The sequence below is a fragment of the Athene cunicularia genome (assembly GCF_003259725.1).
Source record: "Athene cunicularia isolate RWA chromosome 3 unlocalized genomic scaffold, athCun1 chr3_part1, whole genome shotgun sequence".
NCBI classification, from domain to species: domain Eukaryota; kingdom Metazoa; phylum Chordata; class Aves; order Strigiformes; family Strigidae; genus Athene; species Athene cunicularia.
Window position 1 is genome coordinate 121,090,050 of NW_020799097.1, and position 22,449 is coordinate 121,112,498.

Here is a 22,449-nt window from a genome sequence, read left to right on the forward strand (position 1 = left end):
CCCCCCCCCGTTTTATTGAATGAGCGTGAAAAGCATGCGAACTGTAAAATATCTGAGTTCCTCAAATATTACTATGATATCTGTGGAAAGAGTGAAATAGTCTCAAACTTATTCATGATTTTGTCCATAAATCTGATCACTGTTGTACTAGCTGTAATTGCTTTTGCTTATGATCAGACATAAATACACCAGCTTTAGAAATTTATTATATAATACGTTGCTTCATTTGAAGTAGCGCTAGAAACTAACCCTACACTGGAAATGGACAGTGAATAAGAGTTATGTATTTCCAGGTATCATCAGAATTGCTGAGAATCTTCCTTAATGGAAGAACATCAAGATCAATATTTGACTGGAAGTGATTTGAATGGTTGATACTGAGATAAAAAGAAGGAAAATAGCCTGGTTTCACTGAGAGAATTAGAGGGGTAACTGGACCACAAATTGCAATGGATAGTATTGATTAGCATGGTGAGATGGGTTTCAAGCTGTAACTGATCTGGCTATTTGGATTTCTTTTTTTCCTCTGTATATTTTTGAGGCATAGAGTAATGTATCTGCCATGGGGGAAGGGCCGTTCCTGGACAGTCAGATCTATTGCCAAACTCTGGGTTATGGAAAAACCTGATTACCCAGTTGGTAAAGATGTCAGGCATAGGCTTTTTAAACATAAACCTACTTTTTCAAAAATGACCTAAACCCAGACAGAATTTGAGTCTTAAGTGCTGCAGCTCTGAGGGTGGATATGAAGCGTAAGAGACTTCTGTGACCACTGCCATGAGCTTTCATAGCCTCATTTCTCCTTCTGTCTCAGCTGTTTTGTTCTTCGCATGTGTATGTAACTGATGCAAAATACTCTGATTATTTGCCCAGAAAAGCTCTCCAGTCAGCCCTGCAAATCAGCTCCAAGGAACTGTAATGGTTGTGATGAAATCTCCTTAACCTTTTACATACACTTAAAAAGTGTGTGTGTGGGGTTATTAGAGCAGAATGCTTTCTTTTTTTTTTTTAAAGTTACTTTGCATTTTTGTATTAGGTATCATACACAATGGAATTTTAAAGCTCAAATGAAATGCTTCGATTTCATTGATATTAAATGTTTCAATTAGCATAAAAAAAAGACTTTGTGAGGTTTTATTTTTTTCTATGTACACATTTTTGGAATGTAACCAAATTTTAAACTTTCAGAATTTACTGTGAATCTTTCATTCCCCCAATGCTCAACATGTATGCCAAAATATATTTGCAGAACTGCACCAGATAGAATGATAGGTTTAATGAAATGGGAGATAGTTTCATAGAAGGAAAATTTGTGAACTGTATATACCTATATAGAGGAATAGAATCAGTTTTATGGCAGCAAGATTCAGCTACTCTTATTCAGCCCAGGTTTTCACAATGAATATTCTAAGTAGATGTCAGTCTACTTTTTTTCAGTAAAGAACTTTGAACTCCTGCTAAGAGGTTTACATTATCATGAAGTATAGGTAATAAAAAGGAGAGGAACAGAGCTGTCACAGCTGTTCTGGAATATCTCTTTTAAGTAGCTATTTTACATGCAGAGTAGTCTAACCTTTGAAATTGAAATGTTCATAACATTAACATATAAATTCTGAAAAAGAGCCCATTTTTTTCATTTTTTTGCAAAGAGAAGCTTAGTTTAAAAATAGGCAGTTACTTGCTTAGATTTAAACGTTCATCCAGAATCTCTCTATTAAATCGCAGTGGGGAGAAAAGCTGTAGAATTTGCGATGCACATGGAGCTTTGCTGGAAGTGGGATGCTGCTCTCCTAACACCACTTCTTTTGGCCTTCTCAAAACTAAATCTCTACTAGACTTCCAGTCACTCTCTGCCAATCCTGTGGAGACAGGTGCATTTAATAACACACATACATCTTCCTTCCATGGCACACACGTCTTCCTTCCTTGGCACCTGCCTTAGGTGGGGCTGGAAAGCCCTCGAGAGGTGTTTTCTTGCTGCCTGAATGTCATTGTACAGCTGTACAAGACTGTTCCCACCCAGGCACTGTGAACTGCCTGTTTTCTTAATATTCTTTGTATGTTCCATTTGCTGATGTTCAGAAGAAATTCCAAATATCATATTTTTTCTGAGAGCGGAAATTACTCTGCTTTCTGTCTTACTGCTTACAGCATCAGCTCAGGTGTGTTATAATACCTCAGAGAAGCACTTGTATAACACCTTATTGGTGAAGAATGATTTGTGTTAGTTTCAAATAACTTGCAGTTCTTTTATTCTGGCTTTTTCAGGAAATAGGAAATAATCCTGATGTGATTTGGGAAGCCTTTCAGAAATATTGGCACTGTTGACCTTAAACGTAAGGTGAAAATAGTATCAAGTGTATACAAGTGAAGTTACGCATTGTAAACCTGTATCAAATAACTTTAAAGCTGCCAGGCACACTTTTCAGAAGTAACTTAGAAGTGACATTGTCAAGAGAGATTTGGGCCCTTTGGCATAACTCTTCACAAGACTTCTTGTAGATTCCTGAGTCACTTCACAGGTAGAAGTTTTCCATGTCATCAGTATTAGTAGCCAATAGTTCCATGATGGTTTTTTTTCTCTCTCTCTTTCTCAGCTCCCCTTTTTAGATACTGGATACTTCTTTTATCACAATGGCATTGCTAAGGCCAGGAGAAGGCGCAGTCTTCAACACAAGCTTCATCTGGAAAAGGATTCCAGGGTAAGTGTTTCATCATCACGTGCACCTATCATGTTTTCTTTGTGATGCAGACTATTTTTTATAAAATCAGGGTGTTGATCAAATCTGTGGTTATGGCTATGTTTTTTTTGCCATGTTTGTTTTAGGCTTGGGACTGCTGTATGCACACACCGCCCACACAGCCTTGACTTTTATTTTTATTTCACTACTGCAAATACTTTTACATTCTCAGAGATGCATCCTCTCTCCAGTAAGGCTTGGTGATGCCATAGTCTCCAGGACGTCTCAGTGCGCTCTGTCTCTGTACTGTGTGAAAGGGCCATCCAGGGCACATCTCACAGTCATACCCCCTATGCATCCCACTAGTCCTTGGGTCATCCAGCCTAGAATACCCTGTGGTGCGAATGGTGGCATTTTCACTGCAGTCTCAATGGGACTTTTTCTCCAGGAATAGTGTACACACCAGATGCTAAGAGAGTGTACATTGTCAGGAGACTCTTGCTCACAGTCTGCAAATGGTGTGCTCAGTTTTCAGAAGCATAAACCCTTCAGACAGGAAGGGAAGGCCCCTTTTGCAGAAGGCTATGAGCTGGCACTAGCAAATTTATTTATTTAATTATGTTTTTCCCTTCAGTTTTTACACCAGTAAAATACTGGGCTGTAGTGGGGCCAGGTAGCACGAAAAGTGTATTTACTGCCCAAAGAAAGTAGATAAGCCTGAGGAATGATATCATGACAGCAAATAGGATTAAAAAATAATCTTCGGTAGGATTTAAACTCTCTGCACTATGAGCAAAAAAGAGGGGGGAACAGTTTTATTCCAGTCTGAATTTTATTGCCAGATATTATATGGTATTAAAACACCTACAAAAATGAAAATCTAAGTAGGAGGAAAAGAAAAATAGATTAAATAAGATCATTATTGTTGTTGTGACACCAGAGCAAGCAAGGTCTGCTGAATTCCCAGCTTAATTTTCCTACTTCTACAGAAATTTCAAGTGGTTCTGGGTCTGGGTCCATCTGGGATGCACATGGCTTGTCACTCCTGTGGCTGGGAGCCATGTGAATGAAACACACAGATTCCAGGTGTTGCTTGCTCCATCACTTCATCCTGAGAGACTGAGACCTGAGTGCTGGCAGGTTCCCTGGGGCTGCTGCTGGTCTTCCAGTGCTCTAAGGTACCGCTTCCTGGCCCCCTTCTCTAAAACAGGTGTCGGGTACAGGTGAGGGACTGTGAGGAAGAGACCCATTCAGCCTGCTTGGAATAGAAATTCTCAGACTTCCCTGTTTTTTGTTTACCAAGCAGGGATCAGCAAGTAAACCATTAAGAAACCACGTACAATTAGTGGATACTAAGCAAATGTCCTGAGAGGTGTCTTATTTTCCTGAACCACCCAATCTTGTTAAAAGCTATTTCAGGAAAAGCATACAACTGTGTGTGTTGCAAACTAGTGACTGAGTGCAGTCATTGTGCAGGTGACTCTGTGCTGCAAGTAAATATTTCTGTAAGCCTCTGAAAATTTCACAAATATCTATGATATTTGTATGAATCCACCAATTCTCATTGCAGCTTCATATTACATTGCTGAGTGCTCACTTGCTAATTCCACACTGGCTCTTGCACTGTCCACCTCTAGGCTAAGTGTCTGCAATGCTAAGAACCACTTAAATGAATCTACCTCCTCGGTCAGAGATGTTGTCTTTCGCAGTCATCTGATATTGGTGGTCTCTAGACTCTTAGTTGGCTTCTGTCACGTGCAATGAAATCTCACTTTTGCTGTTAATCTCCACTTCTTCCTGGTGCTGCATACCAGTGGCTCAGCTCCCCTTAGCTCCCTCCTTTGATCTCAGGGAATAAAGCCCTGTGTTTAAATAACCAAGAATATGTCCAGTGTGAGGAAAAGGATGGTCCTGGGTGTATCTTGACCTCATGAGTTATGCTGGGGGATGGAAGCAGCATTTCATTTCTACATGTAACGTGACATTTTCTCATTTAGCCCTCCTGCTTGCTCTGTCCTGTTGGCTAGTCCTTAAACTCTTACAGTACCATATAGGTTGGTTGCTTTTTTTAATGCAGTTTGAGAGCAATTAAAATCATTACTCTTATTTCTTCTATAAGTGGAGTTGGGAGAAGTCATTAAAATTCCTGTCATATTTGCATATAAGTGGAAACATGAGTTGTGTTGACAATACTTAATTTCAAACTCCAAAAATAATTTCTAAATTTAATGGCAGCTTTCTAGACCATTTACATTCAATTTTACTTAGCAACAAATGTCAGCGCTGTCATGGTTAATATGTTAATGCATGAAGCCAAGAATAAAATGTTCCTATTGTCAGGCTAGCCAGGAAGCAAACTTCCACCACAGGGCCTTACAAATCTCTAAGGAACCATTATGGTAAAAGCTGTAGTTGCTTAGCCCTACTCAAATGTTGTGAGAAAGTGGGCTGCAGTTATTCTGTATACTTTTCACTTTTAAGGAGATTACAATTCCTAGCTAATTTTAATTATAAGTTGAAAAACAACACAGATGTTCACTCAATTAATTAATGTTCTTTAATCAAGTAAGTCCCTTGAGGAACCATGTCAGTTTTTCAAGAGTCCAGGGAGATAGATGGCAGATCACTATGCAAGCAGGTTACTGCATCATTTTCATGCTCTGCATGTCTTTTAAAATGCTTGAAAAAGCTGTGTTGTGTAAAATTTACTTTATGCTTTTACCAAAATAATTTGGAGAAAAGCTAAACATACACAGCAGTTGTGTGATAAACATCATTGTTGTCAAGAGGGTGGGAATGGAGCGTTATTAAGATGCCTTCCCAGAGATGCAGCAAGAAACCGAATCTTTGTTCTGAAGAACAGCCTTAAATAGAATGGATCTGACATTATTTAATACATTAGTGTTGCTGAAGCCTGAAGCAGCACTGGCAGCAGGTGAAGGCGTACGTAATGGTGTCATATAGCGTGTTGTGCTATTGAACTGTTCAAGAAAAAAGTGCAGGCGGACAAAGCACCGTGGCTTTTGCTGTCAGTACTGTCCTCTTAGGGACCCTCACTGTCAGGATGGCAGATGCCACGGTGAACTGAACTGCTTCAAATGGAGATTGTTTAGGTTTTTTCAATCGCATTCGCTGAGGAGCAGAGAACCTTCCAGGAGAGGTTTGCTCAGGAACAACTCCTTTGTGTCAGCTGCAGATTTCCATGATTTCCAGGTGCACTTGTATTTTGTTGTTTTACCATAGATACCTTTGACACCAAATAGATTTTTTTGAGGGGAAGAAGTCCCTTTAACATTTTTACATGTTAAAGCTGGATTTTTTAATAAGACATAGCAGAAAGAGATCCAGCATTCTCCATGTGAAATTGCACTTTTGTCTGCCTTTATCTGTTAATTGTTTCAGCTGAAATTTCTCAAATCAAAAGGTCAGCTATTAGGCTTGGTTTGCCTTGGGAAACTTCACTTAGGTAGCTGCAGTACTTTACCCTGGAGCTGCAAGCAGGGAGGCAGTCCTTGCCATGACCCGTGAGCGCAGGCAACGGGGAAGAGGAAACAACAGGGGCCAAGGGTCCTGAGTGGTGTAAAGCCAGCGAGGAGCCAGAGTAGGATCGGATCAGACATCAACGTGAAGGTGAGGAGAGGTTAAGTGGGACAGGCTGGTGCAAGAGCCCAGAGTCTGAAGAAAGATTGAGTGATTTTGGCATGGAGCCATGCCATGGGCTGAGGAGGACATGGAGAAACACAGGGGTAGATTGTGAGAGATTGGAAACAGAGTGTCTGTATTGACATCAGAGCATGCTGCCGCCCAAATGCAGGTCACGATGCTATCTCTGAGCAAGGTGACCTTTTCCAAGGGAGACTTCCCTGTGGCCAAGGAGAAAGACAGCTTTTGTGAGAGCAGACTTTGGTTTTAATTATGAGGAACGAGTGTGTTTCATCAACATGATAGCTCTCGAAAAGTAAATCAGAAATATGGAGATACTTCATACTGTTTGTTAGGTTTCCTATCTCTGAAAGTACAGGAGAAGCAGGATGGGAAATAGAAACTCTTCCTTCTCCATCATAGGTAAAAGAAAACCATGGGATTTGCTTCATTTTGATTTTCAAAACTGCATCAGATTCTGTCCTCCTATGGAGAGACTCAGCTTTGTTATTAATAAATGTTTTGAAAAGTGGCCACATAAGTAAAAGGAAAGAAAAAAACGCACTGTTGTTGTGTTACCTTTCAGAGCAATACTTTTGTATTTTTGCTGTTGTTGCGTATTTTCTGTTAGTAAATAGTCTTCTACTGAAGGAGCAAGAGTTGAAACACAGTTTGTTCTCTCAAAGATTATTTTGCTTTCTTTCAAGTTTTAGATAAAACCATTTTCCTCCCACACAGTCTCTCCTGTCAGACAGCTGCCAAGATTAATCCCACTCAAGAAAGAGGCTTTAATATACAGAGAAGAGCTGAGTCCATTGCTGATATCTATATGCAGGTGCATCTGTGTTGGTGTTGGGGGAATAAATATATATGTGCGGAGGGGGGGAGGTGAAATGAAAATCTTCTACTGAGAGTAGAAGATTTGGTTTGGCACTTAGATGATGACTTCTTTGGAAATAAACATCTCAGTGATGGCCATTGTTACGTTGCAGAAAGGGATTAGAAAGGGAGCCTTGGCTGACACCCATGCCAGTACAGGAGTCTGGGGAGGGCAGATGTGTAGTTTCTTCAAGGTGTAGTCTCTAGGTGTCCATGGTTAATAGTACTCCCATACTGCTTGTGTCATGGGTCAAGGGAAGAAAAGAGGGCTGTAAATGCAGAGGATCTAAGCTTTTAGTTAAATAAATCAAAATCTTCCATATCCTTTCTCACCTCGTATCCTCCCTGTGCCCCCTTAACATGACTGCCTTGTGGTCAGACCACTGCAACCTGTGAAGACAGAAGTGCCCTGTGATGGAGGAATTTGTAAGTGCTGCCAGAGCTGGATATTTCGTCCATGGTCACCTTTAACAGGGGGAAAGAGGGCAGGAGCTTGGGCAGAGCACTGCTGCTTAAGGAGCAGCAGCCCTTAGCAATGGCAGTGTAGTGTAAGTCAACTTTCAGTGCCCTTTCTGGCAGCACTAACAACAGGCTTGAGATGAGCTAACGGTTGGAGCCTTTTGCCTCATCCCCCTTAGGTGTCAGCACAGATCTTCCCCTTTGCAAAAATTATTGTCTTCCTGATAAGCTTTGGAGAACCCAGTTTTCCTCAGTTCTCCCCAGTTCTCCAGCGCGTGTAGAGTGTGGTGACCTGGAGATACATGGGGTAGGAGCTGTTGTAGGTTTCCTTGCAGATTTGGACTGATCTCTGTAACTGCTGTGGAGCCGTAATCTGTTTCTCCAGCCTCTGGTACTAGAGATGGGCAATTTAGTCCCTGGAGTGTAGAAACAAGAGCAATTTACAGTTATTTTTGTTATATTTGGCATCTTTACTCTTGCTTCATGCCCACATCTTGATTCTCAGCTTCCTGACCAGTGATAGTGATTTTCATTCACTGGTAAGTTTCTGATAAAAGTTTGGAAGGTATCCCAAGATGCTTCCTTCCTCTGAGAAGAAAACTGGCTTGCTCTCGAAAGCAAAGGGGCAGAAAGAGCAAAATCCATCCTGTAGGAAAGGGCCAGCATTTTACCTGTGCACTGTAGTAACCCTGTTGTTGACTCCCTTGGTGGTAGAGGACTTAATTTCCATGCAGTTCACCACAGCAGTGACTCCAGATCTATAGAAAACTTTCACCCTCTGTGGAGATAAACTTTATGTAAAGTGAATGTAATGCCTAAGACTTGCTACCCAGCCTCAAATCTTAGGGGAAGACTTTCAGGTCCCCCAGCCAGTTCTATGCCGTGCAAGAATATGTACGTTAGGATAGAGAGGTAGAAGAAAATGGCAAGATAAAAAGCCCTTCATCTTTTCAACTCTTTTATGTAAATTCATGCTGCAGACAGTAGTGGTGACAGACTTCCCAGTGAAGCCTATTTAGAGTTTTGCCCTAATATATGCTATTGAGGAGCTGGCATGCTGCTAGGATTATGCCTGGGAAAAGTTTGGAGCTGCCATCAATTTTATGAGACTATAGGGCAGCATTACAGGAGCATCAGTGTTACCCTTTGGAAGGAAATGGAACATTAAGTAATAAAAGCTCTGCTTAAGTACCTGTAATAAATATTGAACAGCCAAGGAAAACTCATTAGAGGAAATGTCCTCTTTCCAATGCTGAAAAAACCCCCAGCCCCCCTCAAACCTAGACACTGTTGCTGAAGCTGCCTTGCCAGACAAGAATTGATGACATTTTTGTCATCAATCATTCTGACAAAATGAACCATATTGTGCAGAAAACAGCCATTGTCTTCAACAAATGGATCACTGGTTTATCTGTTTTTGGCATAAGTTGTCTTCCACTTTATCCAGTGTATTTGAGGGAGGGGTTCTGAGAGTATTCACAGAGGGAGGCCTGTTCTTGTACTAATAACTTTTTCAGGTTGATACCATCTTGAGCTGTATTTGTCTTGCTTTCCCATATACAGCTCAGGGCCTTTTTTGAAGGTTTTGTGCTTCTAATTCATAATGAAGCCAGTTGACTGGCATTATAAGAAAAAACCCGATTTTCTTGAGGAAACTCTAGTCAGCTGTATGTATTAGATCATCTGATAGTTGATCTGGTGTATGTCTTATTACTCAGAGAATTTAACACTATTTGCTTTTATACTATTTAGACTGTTTGCAGATGTTGGTGGATGGTTATTTAAATGTACAGGTTCATGAGTGGGGTTATCTGAGAAGATGAAAGGGAAGAAGCAGCAGAGATTACAGCACAGTGTTTAAAAAAAAGTCAGATGCAGTTAAGAGTCAGTTCAGGGGAATGTGGAATTGAACCTGCACTTCACACGTGGAAAGAGAAGGGGTCATACACCCCGTAAGACAAAGATAAGTAGTAAATATGTTACTTATAATTAAAAAATAAATTAAAAAATAAGGAAATATGCTACAGATGTTGTATGATCTTTGTCATTCCAAATGAGAAATTAACGAGGCTGCAAAGAGGAGATTTAGGTGTTGCATAAGTGAGGCAAAAAGTTTTCTCACTACTTTGCCCCTCTTGCGCTGCTGACAGAAGTGAGGGGGTACTGCTGTGCCTCCAGAGTGCAGAGCATGAACTAGTCTTCAGGTCATGACATTGTGTTTGTGATAACATTAGAAGAAAGAAATTGGCAGTTCAGTGAAGTAACAAGTTTGGTTCATGACTCTGATGTACACATAGCATGACTTGTCTCTGCAGATATAATGATTACTAAATGCCCTGTGATTGGTTTTTGAAAAGTGAATCAGAGAGAGTCCTATTCCTTCTTGTTCTTGGCCTTTGTAGACTATACCTGCCCAGTAAGGGTTGATGGAGATTAACTGCTCACAGAAAGTCCAGCTATGTTTTTTGTGTAGTTTACCAACTGTGTGAAGCACTGAGCTGCTCTTTAATTGAGATATCACAATTATTGCATAGGAGTCAGTTTCTATAATAAGAATAAAAAGAACTCTCTGATGTAAAAAATAATGAGGCCTAGAGTCACTCAGATACTTAAGCTGTCACTTAGGTTGACACAGTTGTCCCCTTCACTGCAGAGTGAGTGTTAAGTATAGGCTGTAGAATTTCCCAGTTTTTAAGTCTGAATTCCTGATATTAAGTGTGGCATTACTGGCTCGTGTTTGGACTGGGTATGTATATTGTATCTGTGATGTGCAATACAGTTCTAATGTAAAACATCACAACATTATTGTGTATGGAATATTAAATATTCCAAACAATTTCCTACTGGAGAAAATGCAGTTATATACAGCATGATGTAGAAGCTAAGATGAATTGATCTATTATTTCTATTTGTAACTAGAAAGACAGCTTCAGGGAGAAAAAAACCTAATCCATCAACATCAGCATTAATGAATGTTGGAAATCTTTTATAGCTGTATTATATGAAAAAGCACCATTAGCTGCACATAACAAACTATCAAAATAATATCAAACTCAAACATACATGTGTCTTATGGAAATAGCGTATAACTAAAATTACAGGGTAAGCTAAACCTATTTCTAATAGAAAAAAATTACAAATGAATGTACTGCAAGATCATAGAAGATAAGTGAAGACAATGCTGTGCAGATTCACGTAGAATTTTCCAAAAATAAAAGTACTGACGCACTGCAGCCCTGGTGCCACCAGGCGCTCTGTAGTCCACACGGTCAGTGGTTTGAAGACAAGGTTAGACAGTGATCATAACTGCCTCGGGTGTGGCTGGTTCTGCCCCGGGGCCCTGGGATGGTTCAGATGACCCTTGAAGTTTCTTCCAGTCACGTATTATGTCATTTTCATACTGCTAAACGTGATACTTGAGGTAAGGTGGGGTGAGGTAATAAAATGAGCTTTATCCTTCAAAAATACTTGTAACTGCGTGGAAGTTCAGTAATTTTACAAAAACCCGTTGAGACAGCTGGCCGCATTCCACCTCTGCTTTGCTGTCTTGAATTGCTGAACTGGCATTAGCTAGATTTCAGCTTTATTGTTGATGTCTGTTCTCTTGACTACAGCATCACTCCCCAGTCTCCCTCTGCTTTTTCCTGTCTCCCTCTTGTTTCCTGCCTGATGAATAGAGTCTGTTTTATGGAGCAGGCTCTGCCTTTGTTATTTGTCTGTGCAATTTCCAGCCTTAAATCTTCAATGGGGTCTGTTTAATATTATAATCCAAGCAGAGGCAGTGGTGAGAATATATGGTTTAGGGTTTTTTTGTTAGTAGGATGTTGTGAAGAATTGATAGTTTGAGCCAGTGACTTTGTATTAACATGGAATCTAGTGTGCTGCACAAGCTAGCTTTTGTTTGGGACAAGTTTGGTTTGGTTTGGAATAAGAAATGCAGTGCTTTGATGTGCCGAGCTAACAGTCACTGAAGGTCCTGAATATCTCGGTGTTCACTGGATCCAGGAATCCATGGATGTAGTGTTGGTGGTAATCATGCCTTCCTCCTTTGGGAAGTTCAAGCCAGCAGCGGCCTGTGTTGGTGAGATGAAGAAAAGCTTTCTCTGGTCTGTCATCCTTACCAGCATCTCCTGGCCCTGTGTGGTGACCCTTTCCCTTCCTCTTGCCAGGGCTCAGTTCAGGACATCTGGGGTTGACTTGGAAGAGTCAGTCGTGGCTTGGGAGCACTTGTGCTTGATGATGGGAAAATATGTGGGGGTTCAAAAGTGCTCTCCCTTCCCAAGTCACCAACATTAGAGCTACGAGAGAATCCAGACTGCCATGTGTAAACCCATCTTCAGGGTTAACTTACAGGTTAAAAAGACTGTGTATTCAACTATACTTTCTTGCTTCCTGTATGAGTAAATTGCATGTTGGAAAACTTCCTCAGGAGCAAAGGAAGACATTTTTGGAGTCTGTTTTCTTTTAGCAGATCTCTAAGCCTAACAAAATTTAGAGACTGGAAAACTGCCTTTGAGTTAAAGCCTTTGGAAAGATTGGAAAGCTACTGGTTGACATACGCTTTGGGAAGGATATAGAATTACTTAAAATATTGTACCTGATAGTATATGATGCCCGTGTATTTCAGATTGTGATGTGGTAGATTTAGAATGAAACAAAACAGATTTATAACAGTTTATTTCTGTTCTTTCTTGACTTCAGAAATACATCTGTTCAAACAGTGACTGGGTTTCTTATATGTACAGTTAGATGACCAGAACCATTTACTGTATGTGACATTGACAATAAATAAAAGACAGCTAAGGGTGAACACTTACATTAATAACAACACAAAACTGGAACATTTTTTGGTGTAGTTTCCTGGGGTATCTGAACATGCTGTGCCAGGGTTTGCATCACAGAACTATGACGTTAACCCCACTGCTACCACCTTTCTACTAAGAGACTCCAGGTAAAAGAATTGATATAATGACATATGGTACTATATCGTACAATAAATGTATTATGTAGTGCATCCACTCATGCCATTTAACATACTTCACTGTTGTTAAAATTTGATGAGTGTTTTCTTTGTGAACTGCGTTTCAGTCTATTGGTTTATTGCAATCTGTTCCAAAACACTGTTGCTACAAGCAGTCTGTGTCTCCATATCTTCAAAGTGCGTATGCAATATCTTAAGTATAATATTATTTAGCCACCAACTCAACAGTCCAGAAGCCATCAAGGATTTATAAATACATCTTCGAAATCATTGAGTGTATGCATGGTGTGTTCCATGAATACAAGAAGGGGTTTACAAAGGTCAGAGAAAGTTGATTGCACTATTTGAAGATACAATGGAAATGAATTAAAGGTTTAGATTTAAATTATTTCTGAATAGTTTTCTGCAGTAATTATTTGAAGCTGCATTGCAATGTGGCTTTTCAGCGAAATGGGTACCTCTAACAGCTGCGAATAGCCAATAGTGTAATTAAAATGCTAATATGCATGTCATGGGTTGGTGAAGTTGAATAATGCTTCTTGGCCTTGTAAACTTCCATACTGGGGGGGGAGATCAGGACTGGGTAGAACAAAATATGGAAAGATTAAGAAATACCTTAACATCTCCATGGTACATATTTTTCCTAATTAGCTGTGTAGTATCAGTTCTGTACTATCATAAAATGGACTGTGGTCAATATTACAATTTTGCTTATATGAAATGATAGCTGAATGGTGATGTTTCTGTAAAGATCTAGCTTTATGGTTTGTATCAATAGCCATCTACTGCCTGAGTGTTGAAAAGAAATATGCTCTTATCATGTGTACAGATTTGATATTTCATAAACTTAAATAGTCTGTCTCCATTAATTTTATCATTGTTGGTTCCAAGCATTATTCTTTCATACAGAGAAATACACAGTAAGGAATCCATGAGCCTTCCAATGTGAAGTCTTCACAGAAGAACCAGAATTGCCAAATCTAATTATTATTTTTATATTCTTGGTCTCACAGGAGTATCACTAAGCTGATTACTGCTGGGCTCTAGGTTATGTAACACTGCAGTGCTATGCTCAACATTAATAGCTGGTTCTCTTCTTCCTCACCAGCTCTGCACACTCTCTCCTATTCCTTTTCTTTGGAAGAAGTCCAGATGCATTGGTTGTATCCTCATCAAGAACGTGAAAAATAAAATAAGCCACTGGGGTGAGCAGATGCCCTGTGTTTTGTCTTGGAGTCTGAGGCTGAGTGATTGATTACATTTGTACCCATCTAACTTGGCTTTGTCATCTGGCAAATATGATAAACTCAGTACTGAGCCCATCTTCTGTGTTAGGCTACTGATTTCCCTGGCGCTCAGGCGGCCTTCCCCTGCAGAGCTTCTGGATCACTGGATCACGTTTGTCCTACCTGTGGTTCCACCAAAGTCAGCACTATACGCCTGGAGGCATTTTTCTTCCAGTGAAACAAGTTGCTCAAGGAGCTGGCAGCTGCTATCCCAGCCCCTCTGCTCTTTGGAAAAAACGTGTTCTGGTCAGTGTCTGCAGAGTGTCCCAAAAATATGAGATACTTTTTCTAAAACTCAGAGTTACCATTATAACTACTGGGTTTTTTTCAGAAGAGCTGTTTCTCAGACCAAGCTGAACTCCATGCAATAGCCTGCCTCATGTATTCTATCAATCTGATACCATGGGACAACAAGCAATCTCTGACAGGGTTTGGACAAAAAAGCCGATTCTGTTAGGTCAGGAGGTATTTTTTTTTTTTTTTTTCTCAACTGTGATGCTCTCCTGGGAGAATCTTCATTGGAATCCATTTTATTTGTTTTGGAAGATGAGCTTGTCTTGGAATAATTCCCTTGATTGCTATAGGAAAAGGTTTTCTGTTTGGACTATATTTTCTGAAAAGAGAAACCTTCATGTTAAACTTCTATTTCCTTGTTTGCAGATCTAACCATAGTCAAATCTCATAAATCTGAAGGGTTCTTCCCCTAGTTGTGCAGGTCATGTTATAAGAAAAGCTAATGAGGTTTTTTCCATCGGACAATCAACTAACTAAAATTACTATTTTCTAAAGAAAAAAAAAAAGACTTTTAAGACTTCAATTAGTTTCATCTCTAATAGTGTAGTTGCAAAGTAACAGAGACAGAATCTACATTTTCATACTTGAAATAATGAATCAGGGCAAAAATATTTTATTGCAACAAATAATTTTATTTAGCAAAAAAAGTTATTTTTGTTTCAGTGTTTCTGGTTGGAACCTTTGTAAGATTTCGTTTCATGGTAACTTTTGGCTGTTTTCTTTAGTTTCATTATTTCTTTTCAAATGAGCATCTTGTTTCTGGACATCCATAGGTTGACTCCAGTTTCCCCAATGTGAAAAGTACGTTTTATGCAAGGAAAAATAGCTAGTGGGAAACAATCTCTGAAACAAGAATCTTATTATCAGTCAGGACTATGTCTTCTCCTGCTCATAGAAATAGGTAATCTGCTGCTCACTTCACTGCTCTTCTTAATTGAATCTAAAAGGCTAAGAACAAACTTAAAGGTGGCAGTGAGGACCAGAGCTTCTCACAGCTGTGCAAACCTCTCACTTTCTGATGCAAGTTAACCTCCACTGGCTCTTTGGTCCATAGCCATTATGAAGAATTGAAGCAAAGGGGCTTGGCACCAGCTGCTATCACTAGTTCAGTGAACAATGAAAATTTGCTGAACATCAGCATCAAAAGATTTTTTTTTTATTCCTGTTTGGATATTACACTAGGAAGCCATTGTTAGCCAAAACTGCACAAAGAGTTTATCACAAACAAATTCAGGGGAGCTCAACTCACCTTGCATTTTCTAAAACCATCCGAGGAGGCTGAGGTTTCCCTCAGTCAGAGCATACTTAGTGGCTCCTTAAACCCTTCTTCTCAGGAAATAATGGGAGCTGAGTGATGCAGTCTCCAAAGGCGAGAGCATCTTTTACTCATAGTCTATAATTCACTGAAAGCAAATGAAAAAAACCCCAGTAGTTAACTTGAGACATACAGAAGATGAGGTATGAATGATTTTTTTTTTTTTAATTCCAGGAAGCTAGTTGAAGATGACCCTGGAAAAGGGAATAGAAATGATTGAGTTTGGTTAGTTATCTCTACGGAAGAAAACTTTTCTTGCAGTGAGCAACTTGCCATAGTGAAAAAATGTTTTTTGTTTCATTTCAGAGTTGCCATATTCAGTCTCAGTAGAATTTGGAGTTTAATTATGAAATGTTCTCATTTTCATGTGTCAGGTTTCGAAAGAAGTTTGAGTGTGTGAAAGAAATGCAACTTCCAGATTGAGATTGGAATGGATGGGAAAGGACATTGCTTTTAGGAGTATGAGTCAAACTGATGTCTACTGACGTCCTGCCATTCAGTGTGGAATACAGAACATTTTTACATTGAGAAAAGATTTCTGTAGACAGTTGTTTACCTGGGAATGCTGTTTGTCAGAAAAATCTACCCATCGTGGTTTTCTTATTAGCGTTGTACTTGAGAAGTGTGTGCAAGGTGAATTACCTACCTGACTTGCAAACAATGAATAATTCGGTGTAGGCCAGAAAGTCAAATAAATCTTCCCAAATACTTTCTACCTGCCTACAAAATAGATGACAGTGAGAAAGGGATTGCTTTTGTTATTTAATACTTGCAGATCTCCCACTGAAATGATCTGTGTCTGCCTGAAATAATTTGTGTTCTTTTGCAGTATGTAATGAAATAATCTTTAACTACAGGTTTCTAAGCATGTTTCAGGTATGGCTTGTGCCAATTTCACAAATTCTTGGAATAAATAGAGAAGGGCTTTACATTTTCCAAAAGGCCATACAGCAAAGCAGAGCAAAAGTAGAAGTAGATTTCAGATGCCCAATCTACTGTTCTGGAAGAAGAAAAAAAAAAAAAAAAAAAAAAAAAAAGAGGTTGGATTACAGCCATTTGTGGTCTTTACAGCACCTGGGCAATAAGAAAACTGAGATGAGAACAGTGGGGAAAAAATAAAAACCAAGAGATTAGCGTAGATCCTCTGAAGCCCAAAAGACTTAGACAAAGGACAGTAACCTTAAACTGTAATTACTGTTGTCATTTAATATTTCCACATGCATGATCTGGAGGCTCAGGGGAAATTACAATGCTAGAGGCTATCTAAGCATAAAATAATAACAGAATTGTATGGAGGCATTTGTCCCTGGGTATAATCCAGTACTAGTGGTCCTGCTTCTGCTTCTGTCCTTGCTTCCCCATAGCTCATTCCAGTTTTTCCCAGGACAGCGCTTCCTTGTCCTGGGTAACAGCAGCAGCAGATGGTGAAAACACATTTACCTCTCTAGTGTTAATGGAGATTTGAGTGAGAGGTCTTTGTGCTCAGGAGGTTGTAACCTAAGTAACATTTTTTTCATTTACTGTTTTATTCTTTGTTGTGCAATAAGCAACTTTGGTTTTTTTAATGTAACCTGTGCATGAGTTATTTGACTGAACATGCTGCAGTTTATATATTTAAAATATATAGGTGCAGCATTTCCTGGAAGGTAAAATCCAGCACCTCTCTCCCTTTGCATTTTCAGATGGAAAGAAGCAGAAAGTCAGGGAATTGTGTGTCTTTGTGCTACTTTAGGTTATGCTACTGACCCCAAATGTGTGTTGATCGGCTGGGGAAGGTATGGTTTGTCACAGGGATGTATCCATGATTTCTTAGTAGTTAGGGTTGCATAGATGTTGCATGTTTTTTATTATATTTGTTTGTGGAAATTGGAACTGTCTGACATTTAACTCATTTCAGTTCTCCTGCCCCAACTGTCAGGAGCATCAGTAGAAAACCAGGACAAGGCATCTTCTTAGCTCTGATCCCAAACTGCAGCACTGCCTCCAGGCTGAGGTTCTGTCTTCAAGTGAGTGAGTTGTCCTCAGATGGAGACGTGGAATGAAATGCTAAATAGTTTATGTCCCCTTTGCAAGGTGATTTGAAACCTCTTTTAATACGTTTTGCCTGATTGAAACAGCAGCTATCTACCCACCCTGACGAGAGGAACTAGTGATTTTGATGAAGGGCACGCTGATTTATTTCCTTGAGATTTATGTGGGGCTTTTTTGTCAAGTCCTGAGTTAAACTGAGAGGGAACATCAGAAAGGGGAATAGGAGAGAACTTTTCTCAGTTCTGCCTTTATTTTTTGTTATGAAGGTTGACAACAGGAAAGGGATTTTTTTTTTTTCTTTTCAGCCATATTTTCCATAAGGATCTCAAATAAGATTTTACTGGGCAACACAGTAGCTTTCAAGGACTCTGTTTTCATAACAGATCTCAAGGAAAAACAAACAAAATAACCATCTTCTTCCTTCATCCCTGATCAAACCATGACCTCAGTAACATGCTGTGTAAGGTATGATGAGCTTGAGCTTTCTTACTCTCTAAACACTGCCTGCTTTGTGAGTTAACGGTAAAGGGAGGAAAAATTCCCCTGGACAGTTTTCATCACCTATAGACAGCTGTGGAGGAAGAGGGTACCTGGCTTAAATGGGAGGAAGGAGAAGCATGTGAAGGAACAACACATGTCTCAGGTGGGGATCCCGCTGGGATTTTTGCAGGGTATCTGTGCAATTGGTCACAGGTGCTTATACTGACCTCTCCACACGCTCCAAGATGGAAATGCTGGAGATGAGCCACCTGTGAGCCACCACTCACAAAATACACCAGCAGTGCACCTGCACTAGGAGGTCTCCAGGTCATGTCCATGTGCCATTGCTGCTTGAAGAGCCCGAATGTACCAATGCATGAGGCCCTGCATGCTGCTCCAGCTTTGCAGTATGCACCTCCTCTGGGTATCTTGGCTTATTAATTCCCCCTCAATGTCTCAGTGTCTTTTTCTCACCCGTGGGTTGCATATTCTGATTTGGTTACTTCTTTGGAAACAAGCATTCTCCCCTGGAGCAAAGAATAATAATTTGACCTCACAAGTTCAGCCCTGCAAGTTTGAACTTGAGTTGAACTGAAGGGAGGCTTTTAACAGTTTTTCTCCTCACAGGGATGGTGTTAAACACAAGAGATAGACGTTTGTCCAATTTGCAGCAGTGAAAATCTGAAGTAATTTCACTGAAATGGAGTGAGCCTGTATTTACCCTTGGGCAAGAGGAGGTGAAACCTTGGTCTTTGCGCTTCTGAAGAACTGAATCTCAGACAAGAAGCTAATACCCAATGTACACTGTTGTTCCACTGTGGTGGTTTCACCTGATGTTTTTCTTGGGGCTGTTCCTGAGTTTAGGTATTCCTTCCCTCTCTGTCCACTCTGACACCATTCTTACTCTTTTTGTTGCAGGGGAATATCTTTGCATTTTTAAAAATTGTTTCTAAATGAGAGCATTTCCCTGATCTCATTTGGAATTCAGTCCAAGGTGGCACGTGGCAAGATGAAACAGGAGGGAATAACTTAAACAAGGTTGGCCCTTCCTGAAGGGGAAGTGAGGAACAATGAGGAGCCCTACCCAGTAGAGAGGAGGATAATTTTCAGTCCTTTTCAGGGACCTCAGGCTTTTTTTTCTATTTTTTTTTGTTCGCATTACCCTGTTTTGCAGAATACTGTTGTTACCCTCAGTCTCATAAAATGACATTTTGAGCCAAGACTTTGGCAGTTTCATCCCTTACATAATTCTGCTGTGTCTTTGGCAGCACTTCATTGTTCATTGTTTTCCTTTCGTGATGGTCAGTCATAGGTACAGCTCACCTTGCTCTTAAAGGAAAGTCCCAGAACAAAGGATGTCAACTCTGATGTCACTGCGTTCTCAACAGCTTGCCAAGTCCATGATTCTATCATTTAGCACTGAGTGTTTTATACTTCTTCAGACTGTGGTGGCCTAGGACACACAAGACAATATCCCCAATCTAGGCATCTTGTTCAGACTGCCATAAAATCAGTCCTCCTGCTGTAGTAGTTTATTTCCCCAGATCTTCCTTTTGTTACTCTGTGAAGTACTGGTAGTTTCAAGCCACTTCTTCAGTGCTTCCTGTAACACAGGTTAATGCTGGCTTTTTGGAAGTATGAAGAGCCCCAAATTAGCATGCAGCAAGCACTGTTAGTATTAATTCATCACTTTTCATACCAAAGAAATGTATTTCATGAGGGAAGCTTTTCCATTAAATTTTTATTCTGTGGGAACTTGTCCTGGTTCAGCTAGGATAGGGTCAAGTTTTCCCCAGCAGAGAGAGAGGGGGAAGGGATCTCCAGCCGGGTTATTCATACCATGCTGGCGTCAGGTCCAGGGGTGGAGCCTTTTTACTTTCGCTTTTGGTTTTGGGGTTGCGCACACTCACATAGCGGGCTTGTTCCCTGACCATTTTGCAGTATTTCTCTGTATATCTTCTGTCTTGTTCACTGTTATTGCTGTTTATTGTTGTTATCATTGCTACTGTTGTTGTTCAGATTGTTTTATCACACTGTTGTATTAAATTTCTTCTTATTTTAACCCGGGGTCTGTGCTTAACTTCCAGCCTGACTGGCTGAGGGTTGTGCAGGGGCAACGGCAACGTGCCCTCCGGTCCCGGCAGGGCTTAAACCTGCACAAAACTGTATCGTGAATTGGGTCGCAAAGTTTGGACACAAAGAGTGATTTCCATAGAATTTGCATGCACCATTTTTGATTGCCTGCTGCGTGAAGCCTGAGAAAATTATTTTCTTCCATGATTTGCTAAACATTTGTCTCAATGGAAATAAAGGAAGAGCAAGAAGTATATAAATGAGGAAAGCAGTTTATGGGAGTGTATGGAAATCTTCGGTGATAAGCAAAAGCATATTTAGGGTTTAGTCTTTCTCAGTCCCTTGGGGTACAGCCTCCTTTCAATGAGTGTGAATAGAGAGGTCCCTATTAATATTAATACAAGTTATGTATGTGCACTGGGAGGAAAATATACCCCAAAGTCTAATTATTTTATGCTAATATCTGAACTGAAAAGATACTCCCTCATTTCTGGCCAAAAAAGCAGCAATAGTTCAAAGAATGTACAGAAGGATGATTGTTTCGTCACTTCATTTAAACCAGCCTGTGCTCTGACCCAGTGGGGACAAGGGAAAGTTCTGGCACCAACATCCTAGTGCACATGCAACTCCAGTTAATAATGAGTTTTGTACTCTGGGGGCCACTTTTCATTGCTCTAGGCAGTGGATAAATAGAGGGGCTTGTGACAAAGCTGAACCAGCTGAATGTCCTGCTCCCTTGAAATCAAGGCAGAAACTCCTTTGTTTCTAAGATTTTTTGAAAATAATTTTAATTGTTCAGATGTACTTTGGAGAGAGGCTTAGACAGCGGGACAGGCTGCTGGAGAACATTGGCAGGGGTGTAAAGAGCCTCTCTGATAAGGGGATTGTTGAGAAAACCCATAAAAATTATTCAAACCACACTTCTGTGCCTTGTGCTGCTCCGTCTCCATGACAAGCTAAGGAGAACTTCAGCTGGGATAAACTTGTGTGTATTAATTCTTGTATCGTTTTCCTTCCCTGTTCATTCTCTGTGTGCTGTTACGCAGAGGCCAGCTCTGTGCCCCAGCATGGCATCCCTTCCCCACTTTGTGGACCCCACCACTGCCCTGTGTTAGGTCTCCTGCCTACAGTCTCACGTTAGACATGCTCCCTTTGCCAAGTTGCTTGTGGCCTGGTGACTTTCTTGCCAATAAAAGATCTGTGGACTTTGCCTGGTGGAACGTGGGTTCGATATGCTGCTCAAGCCGGGCACTGGTTAGTCTGCAAAGGCAGAAGGGTGATTTTCTGCTGCTTGGTGGCAGCCAGATTCTGGGCTAAGGTGGCCATGCTGTCTGCCATGGTGCTGGGCACCAGCGAGCTCTTGCGACTGTGCTCTCTGCAAGCTTCAAGGTAGGAATTGGAGGAGAACATCTGAGGATTAAAGGACAGGATTCTGACGTACTGCGTGTCTTGATGAGGTTCAGTCGAAAGTATCAAAAACTGGTTTGGATAAAGGCCAGAACAATAGGACATCGACTGTTCCATTCCTTTTTGCAAACCAGTCTCTTATTTCCTGGCTTTTCCTACCTCTTCTCTTGACACAGAAATTGTTCTCTAGAAATGGTTCTGTTTTGATGCTTCCTCTGTGGCAGATGGCCTGTCCCTGGCAGCTATACGCTGCTAACCCAATGCTGTACAGCAGTGATACATAAACCTCTGCTGATTTTATTAACGTGCATTGTGATGGGGATCCATAAACCTCTGAGTCTAGGAGCTGAAGAAGCGCAATTGCAGCCTTCAGTGTACAGCCCGATCGATACAAACCATCAGTTGCTTCCTACTAGGTGGGAAAGGCATGCATGGGAGCAAGTTGCCTTGTCTTTATTGTCCAGTGTATTTATGGTAATAGAATAAAGAAGTAGCTGTGCTATAAACAACTACTCTGCTGTTGGGTGCATGAGCAGATACGTGAATGTGAGCAGCAGCATAATTGCAGTTTTCCCTCTGTCATAAGATTGGCTTCTGTTTTGTGTCTGGCTTCTAGTTATGAAATTTCCTGAGAGAAGATATTGTACAGCCTGTGTAATTCCCACTAGACAGCACTTTAGGAAGATCAGTGGTTTGCAATTCTATATTTCATCTCTACTGAGATAGCAACAGAGCTCTGAAGACGTTGAAAATAGACAAGAAAGGCTCACTAATATATTACTACTGCTCATGAGAACCTTGAAGTTTAAGTATTACAGTTTTGAAATATTAGAATAAACTTAGACTTTCTGGCAGTTGTCACTGTATCACTGTGGGTAGGCAGCTTTGTAAAAACAGGCTTTGTTATTTATTAAAGCTAAA

The 22,449-nt window shown here is 40.4% G+C and overlaps 1 protein-coding gene across 1 annotated transcript in view; it reads left to right on the forward strand.

Annotated features, from left to right (window-relative positions):
• Nucleotides 1-22,449, forward strand: part of PCSK2 (proprotein convertase subtilisin/kexin type 2) — a 100,617-nt gene that overhangs the window by 13,728 nt on the left and 64,440 nt on the right. Inside the window, exon 3 of the mRNA XM_026844692.1 lies at nucleotides 2,598-2,702. Coding sequence (XP_026700493.1) covers nucleotides 2,598-2,702 — 105 coding nt within the window. The remainder of the gene's footprint in view (nucleotides 1-2,597; nucleotides 2,703-22,449) is intronic.